The 13,919-nt window shown below is 42.6% G+C and overlaps 1 protein-coding gene across 6 annotated transcripts in view; it reads left to right on the top strand.

The window, feature by feature from the left end:
• Positions 1–13,919, top strand: part of scn1lab (sodium channel, voltage-gated, type I like, alpha b) — a 39,797-nt gene that overhangs the window by 11,354 nt on the left and 14,524 nt on the right. For 2 of the 6 annotated variants that reach the window (XM_031291618.2, XM_031291620.2), the window contains exons 5-17: positions 35–163; positions 1,022–1,113; positions 2,896–3,189; positions 4,150–4,213; positions 5,219–5,360; positions 5,827–6,033; positions 8,014–8,289; positions 9,072–9,413; positions 10,222–10,354; positions 10,534–10,772; positions 10,898–11,071; positions 11,999–12,355; positions 12,550–13,071. In XM_031291618.2, the coding sequence (XP_031147478.1) occupies positions 35–163; positions 1,022–1,113; positions 2,896–3,189; positions 4,150–4,213; positions 5,219–5,360; positions 5,827–6,033; positions 8,014–8,289; positions 9,072–9,413; positions 10,222–10,354; positions 10,534–10,772; positions 10,898–11,071; positions 11,999–12,355; positions 12,550–13,071 (2,971 nt within the window). The other 4 variants (XM_031291621.2, XM_031291619.2, XM_031291623.2 and 1 more) reach the window with 4 other exon arrangements.

The following is a 13,919-nucleotide window of genomic DNA, read 5'->3' as shown; positions in this document are numbered from 1 at the left end:
CCCACACTTCCTCTCTTCCTCACTTGTTTATCAGGTACACATTCACAGGGATTTACACCTTCGAGTCCCTTATAAAGATCCTGGCTAGGGGCTTCTGTGTGGGGAAGTTCACTTTCCTGCGGGACCCGTGGAACTGGCTGGATTTCAGTGTTATCCTCATGGCGTAAGTATTCTGACAAGCATAATTAGGATCAATTTAACATGATCTGGCGTAGATTAAGAGGCCAAATGCTTTTAACGCTAATCAGCATAGCAGCTCACCCACTGTGAATGTGAGGAGAACAGAGAGAATGAAGAGTATGAGAGAGAGTAATAAAATCTGCAGCTTAATTGTGTACGTTTTGAAATCATGGCCAGAAATCTCAACTCTACTCTGTTACGATGGATGTGAGCCTCCAAAGCATGGATTATCCTGGTTTATATTTTGTCCAACGCCTCAATGGCTTCAGCTACTTGTCTTGAAAAACTACAGAATAAAGCCTTCGGCATTAGGTTACACTCTGAATGTTAGTTCATTTTTTGTGATCATAGTATTTGTTACTCACTTGTTGCATAATATAATAAGACTGCACTCTTCTTGGAGAGATTCCTGTAATTCCTAATGTTATGAGAGGTGGTTAGTTTTCTCAGAAGGTGTGTAATGGGTGTCTGCCTGTGTATTGCTGTGTAGTAACTGTGCATTTGATCCTGCAGGTATATAACAGAGTTTGTAAACCTAGGCAATGTTTCAGCTCTGCGCACGTTCAGAGTATTGCGAGCTTTGAAAACTATCTCAGTAATACCAGGTAAGGCTGTCCCCGCCTGCTGCCAGCACTCCTGCCATTTGTCCTCTGTGTGTGACTGTTTGCCGTTCCCTCCTCTGCCCTCCCCTCCCCATGACCCTTCTTTTGTCTTGTCACGACATGTGTGTGGTTGCCTGATTTGTGTGTGCCTGGGCGTGTGTGCGTGTGTGTCCCACACTTTTTCCAAAAATACCCCTCTACCCAACTCCCTCCCTCCCTTCCCATCCCTTCCCTTACAGATATGTCACAGAGTTTGTGGACCTGGGCAATGTCTCAGCACTGCGAACCTTCAGGGTTCTGCGAGCCTTGAAAACTATTTCAGTCATCCCAGGTGAGAGAGCTATCAAGGCCCATAGGGTTAATGAAATGCTAATGGCTAACTGGCGTTTCGCTAACATCCAAGCACCCCTGCCTTCCCCCCCTTCGCAGCTCATCTCACTGTAGCTAAGCCTAATGACGCCCGTCGCCATCCCTCATGCTGCCTTCGTCCCAAGGCCAGTAAAAGCTGGAATCTGCTCCAATCTGCACAGATTGACAGGATTCTTAGCTTTTAGATACATCCTTTAAGGCAGAATTTGTTTTGGTTGAAATCTATTCTTGCCTTGGGAGACTTACAAGTCGACTTTGTGTACTATTTGTTTTTTTTTCCTTTTTGCATGAGACATTGCAAAAGCCGATTTTCTGGTGGCAAGGACTTGCGTGTGTAGGATTCCTCCTTACCTTGTTTTCCTGTGCATGTCTTGTTCAATGTTGTGTGTTTTGGGAGAAATTGTGATATGGTGAGTGGGTAATGGCATTCAAACACTAACCCTATTCACATCACAAACTAAAAAAAAGGTCATATGCAAACCATCCAGGAAAACATGTCATTGGCTCTTTGTATAAGGAAGATCATCTAATTCAATAATTCTAATAAATCCACAACATGCATTACATATTCTAGCTATCACGACTACATTTGGACCCCCTTTAAACATTTTTGGGCTCTATTTGTGTTGTAGTGCAAAGCCTAGTACAAGCGGTGCTAGCACATGTTGGTATTTTACTTATCTTAAATGCATTTCGCTTGTCACTTTGATATTTATATGCAGAGCAGAGTGCACATGCCGCAAAGGTGGGAGAAGAGGTGTAAGATTGAGAGTGGTGTTTTAGTGAAAATGGGTCTTAAGTGTTGAGAATAGACATCCAAACACCAGGTCGGGTTTTACATTTTGGGAAATAGGCCAACTGGCTTTATTGATGGGAGTTAGATAAGAAGATTGATAGCACTCTCATGTCTGCATGCCAATCATGAAGCTACAGCCAGCAGGTCATTAGCTTAGCTTCGCATAGAGACTGGAAACAGCTAGTCTGGCCCTGTCCAAAAGTAAAAGAAGAAAAAAAATACATCTTCTATCACCTCTAAAGCTCACTTTTAACACACTGTATCTCATTTGTTCAATATGTACAAAAAAATGAAAAATTGAAAGTTTTAGAGTTATGCACTGGAGCCTTTAAGGTATGAGACCAGTAATGTGACAACCACCCTCCAAATATATTTTTAATTAGATTCAACTTTATTGTCATTGTGCAGTGTACAAGTACAAAGACAGCTAAATTACCACTTCACCCAACCCTCTTGTGCATAGTGCTGTGCCTATATAGATAAAACAACGTGCTGGATATGTCGTCATTGACCTTTTGCACATTACTTACTACTTACTTAGTACTGTGCGCTGGTCTTTGCGACTGTACTAAAAAAGAGCTCAGTATAACTTTTTTAGTGGCTTTCTAACAGAAAACAACAGCACAGATGTATAGATTATTATAACATGTTATTTATTAACAATCACTTTCCTAGAGCCTTATACCATAGCACCATAATGGACATGAGAAACCTAACTTTCTCTAGTGCTTTATCTATGATAAGCAGCGATCTGTTTCAGCCTGGTTCCTGTATGATTGCCAACAGTTCATACAGGAACCTCCACTGCAGATCCCCACAGGCTGCTTGCTGCCGTGAGCTCTTATTAGCAGCAGCTTTTCTATAAAAGCGTGTGGCTGTAATTAGCAGTCAGTAATCATTCTGCGATGTCCCCCCCTCCCGCCACCCCTTGCCCTCTCTCCCGCTTAGGCTTGAAGACCATCGTTGGCGCACTGATCCAGTCTGTAAAAAAGCTCTCAGACGTCATGATCCTCACCGTGTTCTGCCTCAGCGTCTTCGCCCTCATCGGGCTGCAGCTCTTCATGGGCAACCTGAGGCAGAAGTGCGTGCGTGAGCCCATCTACAACGCCACCAACAGCAGCAACATCACTGCCGACACCACGATGTTTTTCAGCAACAACACCCTGCTGGATATCAACACTGCGTTTGTGCAGAACGCCACGGAGAGCTCCTTCAACTGGACGGAGTACATCAGCGATGAGAGTAAGCAGAGTGAGGCGGCATGAAAGTGCTGTTGCATGTCTCCCAGGCGCACACTGGTTAACCGGGGTCAAGTTAGCGTCCGCCCCAGACGGGCCGAGTCAGATACTGGCTACTTCATATGCAGAGATGGGTCATTGCGGTGGTTTGTCTAGGGGAGGTCAGGCACACTGGCCCGCTGCCGTGATAAGGAGTGACAGCCATGGCTGGGAGCAGGGGTTGCGCTCTCTAACAAGGGCTGGTGGGAGACTGCGGCAAATGTGGCGGATAATCGCCACAACAATAAAACCCTCTACTTTCACCCCCTCACTACCCTTCATCATTCTCCCATGGCCCATCTGTGTGGCATGAGCCGCCTGAAGTGCCGGAGGAGGGTGAGTCACTGACCGTCAGCAGGATATCGAGGAGATGTGCACCAGCTACATGACAAGCTGATGCCAGAGCAAGAGGAGAAGAAGAAGAGACAGGCAGAGCTGATTACAATTGCATTGGTCGTATAGTCTGGCATCTTTATTGCATCAATGATATTTTATTTCCCAAAAAAGTCTGATATGATTGTAATTTTGTGACAGTTGCTGGGTAAATGAGGACAGACTGGCCGTGACTGAATCAAAAGTCACGTGCTTACACAAAAAAGCACACCAAAAGGATGACTAATGTGGTTGGGTGTTAAACAGACAAATCACCATGTTCCCTCTCAGTCTCCCAGCCAGGGGTGTAGCACACAATTCTGGGCCCTCCTCACATGATGACCCTGGGTACTCAGTCCCCTTTCCACCCCCAGTCCGACACCCCTGCTCCCAGCCAATGTACAATATTACACCACACACAAAAAGTGAAGAGAACCCCACAGGGTGCATATTGTCTTCCTGTTCCCTCATCAATCTTTTCTGTTTCCTCATATCCGCAGCCTCACTCCTGTGAAGTTGCTCTGACTGTCCCTCTGTCTCCCCTCTCCTCTAGGAAATTACTATTACCTCCCTGGCCGTAGGGATGCTCTGCTCTGTGGGAATGGCAGTGGCGCCGGGTAAGGCTTGACATGTTTTATTTATATGGCCAATTAGATGCACCACAAAGCTGAGCGTACACAATTAGTGTCGACACTTGCCACCGCTCTGAGGCCTTGCAAGAATCTAAACTGCTGGTTAACTATGAGTGCATTTCATTTAATGTGTTTTGGCAAATGTTGAAACTCCTTCCTTTCTGCTTACTTACTTCCTTACTCATTTCAGTTGATAATTAAACCATTAATCAAAGAGTCACTTTAGGTGGTGCAGTTCCAAGACTTGTGACTGAAATCAGAATCATATTTTTTACCAAAGTAAGTTTTCACTTGAAATGGATTTGCCTTGGTGTAGTCTGTTCATACATTAACATATTAAAGGGAATAAACAATAAGGCAAAGTACTGCCACAGACAAGAACATAAATATAGAATAGATATCTTACAATTAAAAAGTTAAAAGACAAAATAACAGATATGGACATAACTGTCTTAGAAAGGGAAAGAAGGAAGGCTGTACGGTTTAGTGCAGGATGTGCAAAATCGTTGATTAGAGGATGTGCAAAAGTTCACATTTGGTTGGATACTAAATTGGTGACACTGATCTTGTAACTGTGGCGATTGTATAGATCTTCTGTGCTGCCGGTTGAAGATGTGTGTGAAGCATTGATGTTTGGCCAAAAAATACACCTTTTTATACCAAAATATACCTTTTATTAAACTGCTCCAAAGTCTTCATTACATATATTATATGTCTGGACAGACATGGATGTGCTCCTTGACTGGTTGTCAGGGGCATGCAACCGTAAGGCGGTAATTCTAGTCAGTGCTATGTATTTGAAAACATTTAAGATTTCATGTAAACCATGTTGCCCTCAGAGCATTGTAACTCAGTCATAGAGTTATTTTGCCCCCATCTGTGCAAAAACCAAGAGCTACATTTGGATATGAGTTTTATGGTAATATGTTAAAACACTCAACATGCCACCTCTAATGCAAAGTGTTATTCATAACACCTGTGTCCTGACAGGCTCTGTCCGGAGGGCTTCGTATGCATCAAAGCTGGTCGTAATCCAGACTACGACTACACCAGCTTTGACTCCTTCAGCTGGGCGTTCCTCTCCCTCTTCCGACTCATGACCCAGGACTTCTGGGAAAACCTCTACCAGCAGGTTGGTAGAATTCATTTCTGACCATTATAGAATTACAGAATTTGCTTGTCCCTTGGGTATATTTACTGTTTTTACCATCTTATCTGTAAAGGTTGTTGACGGTGAACTTCACAGAACGTTGGTAACACATACCTTTAAATATTTCATTTCATAATAAAAGACTTGCCTTCAAACAGTAAATATCTAAGCAAACATACCCAGTTAGTTCGAGAAGAGTTTTTTCAAAAGGGTGTGTCATCCTGCAATTATAGACCAGGCCTGTTATGTAAGGCTATTCTGTTTTGTACTGCAGCAGTACAATGCAGCAAGTCACCAAACAATGGGATGACCACATTTGGACACAATACAGTATATTGTGTTACTTCAAAGACTAATCTATGGCAGCCTTCTTTTACTCTCATACATAGGTAGATTTTTTAAATAAATTCTCTAAATAAATAAATAAAGTCTGTCTTGGATCCATCAGACTTTGCGCGCGGCAGGAAAACCCTACATGATCTTCTTCGTGCTGGTGATCTTCCTGGGCTCCTTCTACCTGGTCAACCTGATCCTGGCCGTGGTGGCCATGGCTTATGACGAGCAGAACCAGGCGACCATCGAGGAGGCCCAGCAGAAGGAGGAGGAGTTCCAGGCCATGCTGGAGCAGCTGAAGAGACAGCAGGAGGAGGCACAGGCAGGACATTTATCTTTGTATGCTCAGATTTCAAGTTAGAATTGAGATACAGGCCACCAGTTGTTGTGTGTCCATTTCATACAGGCGAATATCTCAAAACATTTTATTTGAAAATGAGTTGTGAGGAAAAAGGGGTCCTTTTTGAGAAAAAGAAATATAGTGTATATATAATACTATAATACTAATATAATATATTCTTTTAAACGGAAGTTTTAAACTGCTAAAGCGACGGGGAAGTTTTAGGAACTTTGAATTTTTGGAGCACGTAAAATAGTCTGAGTATTTCATAACATAGACGAGTGGCTGGGAGAATCTCTTTGTATCTATCTTAACTGGGGGGGACTCTGTTGATTCTTGGGGTTATACTGTAGTCTTGTGCTAGCTGCCAAAAGTAGCGTTGCCCCGGGTGACCGAGGGATTCACTGTCCTGGATGACTGACACCCCTCTGCTGCTCCCTCAGGGGTCAGCAGTCCTTGGTCGACCTACAGAAAGAACAATTAGCAGCTGGACAATGGAGTGAAAGTGAAATGCTGGATAATGGAAATGGAAATAACCAGTTATTTTTTAAGCTTGTGACAACAAAGCCAGACTATTAGTCTAGTCTATTTCTGTCCGGCGACATGTGTAACACACGGCCGAATGCACGGGTAGACAGTTGAAATAATTAGCTAAAAGTAAACAGTTGAAATAGTAAGCTAAATGTATAGAAGTAGATGGTAAAAAGGGTTAGCTCTTGCCACTTCATGTGGTAGTAGTATGAATGCACACTTGACAGAACCTAAACATTGACAATTCATGTGCCTGTTAAAGATTTTTGTAAAAAAAATCCACTTTTATGCAGTGTTACTTAGCATCCTCTTTTTAAAATCTATTGAAATGAACACATAACTAGTAGAGTTGATGAAGGAGCACTTGAGATCATGTGGCAGGGATGTGGGGATTGTATGACCCCAAAAAAAGGTTGGGAACAACAGTGTCTGTATAAATAGTGTAACATAATTCAAAAGCTTTATTTTCCTTTTACGTTCCGCATTTCATTTTGTACAATACTACACCACATCTTTTCCACCTCCTCGTCATTAGTGGAAGATCAGATACATTCTCTTGCTTTATGTTTCCCTTCAGACCTTCTACCACACCTCTGTTTAAGCCTTCTAATCTGCCAGACCCAACACTGTCTTATCAGGCTTGTGCACTATTCTTCCAGGCTCAACACTGTCTTATCAGACTTGTGCACATTCCAATTGCTGTTGTTAGTTGGGCTAAAAATGCCATGACAGACTCTTAAATCATTGGGCTATAGCGCTGTACGTTTTGTGGGAGACATGAAGAATTTCTCTCCATTAGAACAAAGATAAAAGATTAAGTATACAACTCTAAATAAAGTGACATACTGTATTTGCATAATTATCATAATTATTGGATATGCAGAGTTTGTGATATGTTTGGCAATGCTGTAAATTTATAGACATCACCAGAGTTTACCCGTTGGAATCCCCCAACTTAGCCTCTCAGTAGCCTTTCATGAAGATAACACAGCACATTTCTGTGGAAAAAGCCTAATATGAAACAGAGTGCATGTGGTAGTAAATCATATTTCTTAAGGAAAGATGGGTTAGGGTTAGAAATTCTGCGCCGCTAATGTTTTTCTAAACAGTGATTTGATCAATGTTGCTTGGCTTTTAAGAGTAGAATTTCCAACTTGTTTATAAAATAAAAAGCCTGCTACCTATCCCAGCATCCACACAATTTTTTCTCTTACTGGATGAGTATTATGAATGCAAGAATTTATAAATGTTTTGGTCTGCATGAAAACATTCAGGCGTCCATTTTTAGAAGTTGTCTGGGGCTTATTTGGCTCTTCATGCTGCTGCTGCTCTCAGCTGCCAGGCTCTCTCCTCCGCTCCAGTCCGCCAGAGCCTTTGAGACAGGCACGGGGTCGCCATGACAACTGTGTTTGTGCTCTGATTGGCTGGCAGGTTGCCGCGGCAGCCGCCACAGAGAGTGGAGAGTACAGCGGGAGAGGTGGCCCCACCTCGGAGTCATCCTCGGGGACGTCTAAGCTCAGCTCCAAAAGTGCCAAGGAGCGACGCAACAGGTGGAAGAAGAGGAAGCAGAGGGAGGAGGAGGAAAGGGGGGGCCGCGACAAGTTCCACAAATCTGAGTCTGAGGACAGCATCAAGAGAACTAGCTTCCGCTTCTCCATCGATGCCAATAGACTTTCTTATGAAAAGAGATGCTCCTCACCCAACCAGGTAAATACTTCCCTGACAAATAAGTTTAATAATTCCCTGAGAAAAGATACACAACTTTTCACATCATGCCAGTGATATACTTAAAGCTACAAATAGGTAAACCCAGGGATGACTTTTTACTTTAGTGCAAATAAAGTAAAAATATTACAGTATGTATTTAGTTTCATAAATTAAAGGAATAGTTCAGAATTTTAGGGAAATACGTAATTTGTTTTCTTGCTGAAAGTTAGATGAGAAGATTGATACCACTTTATCTGTCCATTCACTATGAAGCTGGAGCCAACTTAGCTTAGCATAAGCTAGCCTGGCTCAATTCTTTGGTTTTACACTTCACTGTTATTGTAGAGTGTAAAGAAACAAGCTGTAATGTGTTAATTAGTGAGCTTTGAAAGGGGTTGGTAGGCAGAGTTTATAGCCTTAAGACTACGGTTTCTCCGTAGAAACATAAGAGTGATATCAATCTTTTTATCTAAAGCAAATGAGTTTTATTCCGACAATGTCAAACTATTCCTTTAAAGAAGCCGCAATAAAAATTGAGCTACATTTACTGATACATTTGGAGCATATTTTGCCTTCCTTTGCTTCGGTCTCATTCCTTCCTGCTCAGTCTAACTACATCCGTGTCCTTCCCTCATTTCACAGAACCTCCTAGCACCAAATGTGTCATTTTGGTGTATCCCCTCTATCCTCCAAGTCTTCACCAAGTATTTCAGGACTCCGTATCCTCTAACTTTCTTTTGTTTCTTCCTTTCTCTCTCTCTCTCTCTCTCTCTCTCTCTCAGTCTCTCCTCAGTATCCGGGGATCCCTCTTCTCACCTCGGAGGAACAGCCGCGCCAGCCTATTCAGCTTCCGCGGCCGGGCACGCGACATGGGCTCCGAGAACGACTTCGCCGACGACGAGCACAGCACTTTCGAGGAGAGCGACAGCCGGCGGGGCTCACTGTTCTTGCCGCGCCGTCTTGAGCGCCGCTGCAGCGCCGTCAGCCAGACCAGCCTCGGGGCGCCGCGGATCATGCTGCCCGCCAACGGCAAGATGCACTGTGCCGTGGACTGCAACGGTGTAGTGTCGCTGGTCGGAGGAACCTCTGTAACAACCTCCCCTGTAGGTCTCCTGCTCCCTGAGGTGATGTAACTGTTTCATGCTTTATTTTCCCATTGACCGGCTTCAAGTTTATTCCCCTTAGTTGCTTTTATTCCCACCCCTTTGTTCTCATGTTCTCATTCACTATTCCTTATGTAGTGTTTATTAAACAGTGAACTATATATGGAACGACCAAACGAGTTTTTGGACACTCACTGAAAAAACATGGTTTTATTTCAGTTAGCCTAATAGCTGGTTTGATTTGCATTGAGAGATGATCTTATGGAAAGTACCCCATGGCAATCTCTAGGTATGGTGAAGGGTATGTGATGATGTGGGGCTATTTTAATTCTAAAGGCCAAGGGAACTTTATCAGGATGCATAGTATCTTGGATCCATGAAATAACTGGCCTTTAAAAATAAAAATCTGCCTGCCTCTGAATTTTAAGGAAGAGCATTTATTTATTTACGATACATTATTCATTGGTGTCCTTAAAGGTTGGATTTTCCAATTTCCAAAAGATGTTTTTTTATTCCTCTTTTTAGTCAACTTTAGCATGGGTATGTAAACGTATGAGCACAACTGTAAGTAAAAACACCTCTGGAGGTGAAGTATGGGTGTGTAAGTCCTTTAGAATACATGTTGTGAAATAATCACACACGAAACCAGGCTGCAATAGACTGTCCCTAAATGATTTTCATGAATTATAAAATGATAAAATACTTCCAATGTTTGTTCCCATGAGATCGTCTGTTTGACTCGTGTTCTATACTGTACACATCTCTGCTAAATATTGCTCATGAATCTGTTTATTTTTTTATTTTTTATGCGCATGTTTTTTTTCTCCAGGGCACAACTACGGATACCGAGCTCAAGAAACGCCGGTCAGGTTTTCGCAAGCCATCCATGGATTATTTAGATGAAACAGTGGCCAGGCAGAGAGCCATGAGTGTGGCCAGTATCCTCACCAACACCATGGAAGGTCAGGATCACGCCATATATTTTTTGTCCTTAGTCTTCTTTGTTTCTGTCTTGAACTTTATGCCATGGCCTCCTAGTTCTGGACAAAACTACAAGGACAGCATATGAAGGAATAATCTTACAGAAATACATTGAACTGCATTTCATTATAATGAAATGTGTTCATTTCTCCTTTCCCAGAGCTTGAAGAGTCGAGACAGAAATGCCCCCCCTGCTGGTATAGATTCGCCAACACCTGTCTGATCTGGGATTGTAGCCCCACGTGGTTGAAATTCAAGGACATCGTGTGCACGGTGGTCATGGACCCATTTGTGGATCTGGCCATCACAGTTTGCATTGTCCTCAACACCCTTTTCATGGCCATGGAGCATTACCCCATGACTAATGAATTTGACTACGTACTCTCAGTTGGAAACCTGGCAAGTATTGTGTGATATGCTTACAAACTCTGAGTGGACAAAACCAGAAGAAAACATAAATTTAAAATGTCTCATGATGTAGATTCAGTTGTAAAATTAGAATGTTGCCCCTTTTTTGTCATTAGGTGTTCACAGGCATCTTCACAGCAGAGATGTGCTTCAAAATCATCGCCCTGGATCCCTACTACTACTTCCAAGAGGGTTGGAACATCTTTGATGGTATCATTGTCAGTCTGAGTCTGATGGAGCTTGGCTTGGCCAACGTAGAAGGCCTGTCTGTGCTCAGGTCCTTTAGATTGGTAAGAGCACTGGCGGAGTGATATCTTATTACAAACGCTGCATTACATGATTCATCCGCTCTGTAGATGAGAAAAGTGAAGCTGTACCTTTACCTCTAGGGTCAGGCCACGATGGCTCTCACAATAACATTCATGTTATTAATGAGGTAATGATGTAATGAGAGCTTTTGTGCAGTACATGAGAGGTCCCACTGAGAGTTGTTTTGGCCTTTGGGATACAGTGTGTCCACCTGATTAGCTTTGTATGACTGTTGCTGTGCTGCTAGACTATTTAAGGAAACAGTACAGTATAATAAAATGTTGTTCTGCTTTTAACCCTCTGAGGACAAAAGATGCACCGGCGAGTCCAAGCGATGTTTGACAACACTCCTATTCAAAAAGCGCTATTAAAAAATGTCATTTTAGACATTTATTTACTATTTCACATATATTACGCTACTTTTGTGAACCCAAGACTTTTGTAAACCCATTTCAAGCACCAAAACAATTGAATTTAAGTTTGTTTTCACAAGTGGTTTGAGAAATTTCAAAAAGCAAACATCAACTTGTTTTAGCTTTAGGGCCAAATTATCTCTTTACACATTGCTATGGAACAAATTTGGCCTCACTATACAGAAAGCTGAATTTGTTCTGAACATTTTGATATGAAACACATGGGGATAAGGTTATATGCAAATATCCTTAAAATGTGAATTTAAAAAGAAATATAAAAATGCCCTTAGACCTCGGAGGGTTAATGCAAAGCGTTGACATTTTGGGAAATGTGCTTATTCGCTTTTTTTGTTAGATAAGATTGATATCACTCTTTATGTATGCAATATCTATATAGAATACAATAGTATACAAATATACGTTTATTCATTTATTGAATGTTTATAGAAGAAATCCAGAAAGTCCAACAGTGTTTTTCCTTTTGTTTCAAAACAGCTGAGGGTCTTCAAACTAGCCAAGTCATGGCCCACATTAAACATGCTGATCAAGATCATTGGTAACTCAGTGGGCGCTCTGGGGAACTTGACTCTGGTGCTGGCCATCATCGTCTTCATCTTTGCTGTCGTGGGCATGCAGCTGTTTGGCAAGAACTACAAGGAGTGTGTGTGTAAGATTTCTGATAGCTGTCAACTGCCCCGCTGGCACATGCACGATTTCTTCCACTCCTTCCTCATCGTGTTCCGGGTGCTGTGCGGAGAGTGGATCGAGACAATGTGGGACTGCATGGAGGTGGCTGGACAGTCCATGTGCCTGATAGTCTTCATGATGGTCATGGTCATTGGAAACCTGGTGGTATGGGGATCTTCCTCTATATTTCTTTTCTATAATCAGGATAACACTGTTAAGATTATGGCAATAGTTTGCTTCAGATTTTGAAGTTATTTAATATTTCGTTGGATTGGTTTTCGTAAGGCACATATGATCTGTTTGCAAGTAATAAGGTCAAGTGGAGATCTTTTCCTTGCCTAATGTCCATTTCTTCCCAGGTTTTAAACCTATTCCTGGCTCTCCTCCTGAGCTCATTCAGCGCTGACAATCTGGCAGCAACTGACGACGACAATGAGATGAACAACCTGCAGATTGCTGTGGGCCGGATCCAGCGGGGCATCGCATTTGTCAAATCCAAAGTGCGGCAGTTTCTCCAGAGCCTCTGCTTTGGCCGGGCCAGTAAGGGCTCCGGTCTGGCTGAGGAGATCAAACCCCTGGATGAACTGCACAGCAATGGCAAAGGAAACTGCATCTCCAACCACACTACAGTGGAGATCACCAAGGACCCAAGTGGGGTGTACATGACAGAGGACAATGGACGGCCAGGAGGAGGTCTGGTAGTTGGGGTTGGTGGGGACACTACACCCAAGTACCCAATGGAGGAATGTGACTATATGTCATTTATTCATAACCCCAGCTTGACAGTCACAGTGCCCATTGCTGTGGGCGAGTCGGACTTTGAAAACCTAAACACAGAAGATTTCAGCAGCGACTCGTCGGATGTGGAGGGCAGCAAAGAGGTAAAATAAAAAGACTGATTAAATGTCTGCCAGTTTGTAGGAAACCTTTTGAGTCACACAGCTTTTGTATTTGATTAGCTCCTTTCATATGTGTAAAAGTTAACACCCAACGCAAGCCAGTCAATGCTTGAATGTCAAGATTAGCATAGCAATGGCCTTTTCAGAAAATCTTCCAACAGTCAAGCAGTTTGAAAATAACATATCTGCTGACTCATTTCAACATGCATCATCCTGTGCTAGTGAGCGAATCTTCTTGAATTTTTACTCAGTTCTGAAGCCCTTGGTAGCAAAAGAATCCATGACAAATAATGACTCAAATTTGCCTTTGGCGTATGTAGCAGGTTCACTTTCCACCAGCGCTCAATAGAGTGTATGTGTCAGTGTATTTCTGTACAGAGAGACTGCTTCATTGTTCCGTGTTTTAGGTGAAGCAACATGCATATGTGTGCATGTGTTAAGATAAAATTATTGAAGCAGCAAAATACAATTTAAGCAAAACGAAATACACCATTGGCACATAATTTGCACAGAAGTCTTGCTTGGTAATTCATTGCCTATTCTAACAGAGCAAATGCCAGATTTGCTGTTAGGTGTTGCCAGGCTGACCTGGTGATATCAACTTGCCACTGTGGGTGTGGTGCCAATCCCCTGTGATTCAAAACAACCCAGGAGACTATTTCTAGCCATGGCACCACATGTTCCATATATGGATCAGCAAATGCTCCCTCACGTCACTACTGATCTTAACACCCTGTAGCCAGGGGTAGGTGAATTCTGATTATCCAGCACCAGTTCAAATATATTTAGACATTTCAAGTCAAGTTACATAATAACAATTTGGTGTGTGT

Source organism: Sander lucioperca, chromosome 24 (genome assembly GCF_008315115.2).
Source record: "Sander lucioperca isolate FBNREF2018 chromosome 24, SLUC_FBN_1.2, whole genome shotgun sequence".
In the NCBI taxonomy this organism is placed as follows: Eukaryota; Metazoa; Chordata; class Actinopteri; order Perciformes; family Percidae; genus Sander; species Sander lucioperca.
The sequence above is the reverse complement of the archived record's forward strand: the minus strand, read 5'-3'. Positions and strand labels throughout refer to the sequence as shown.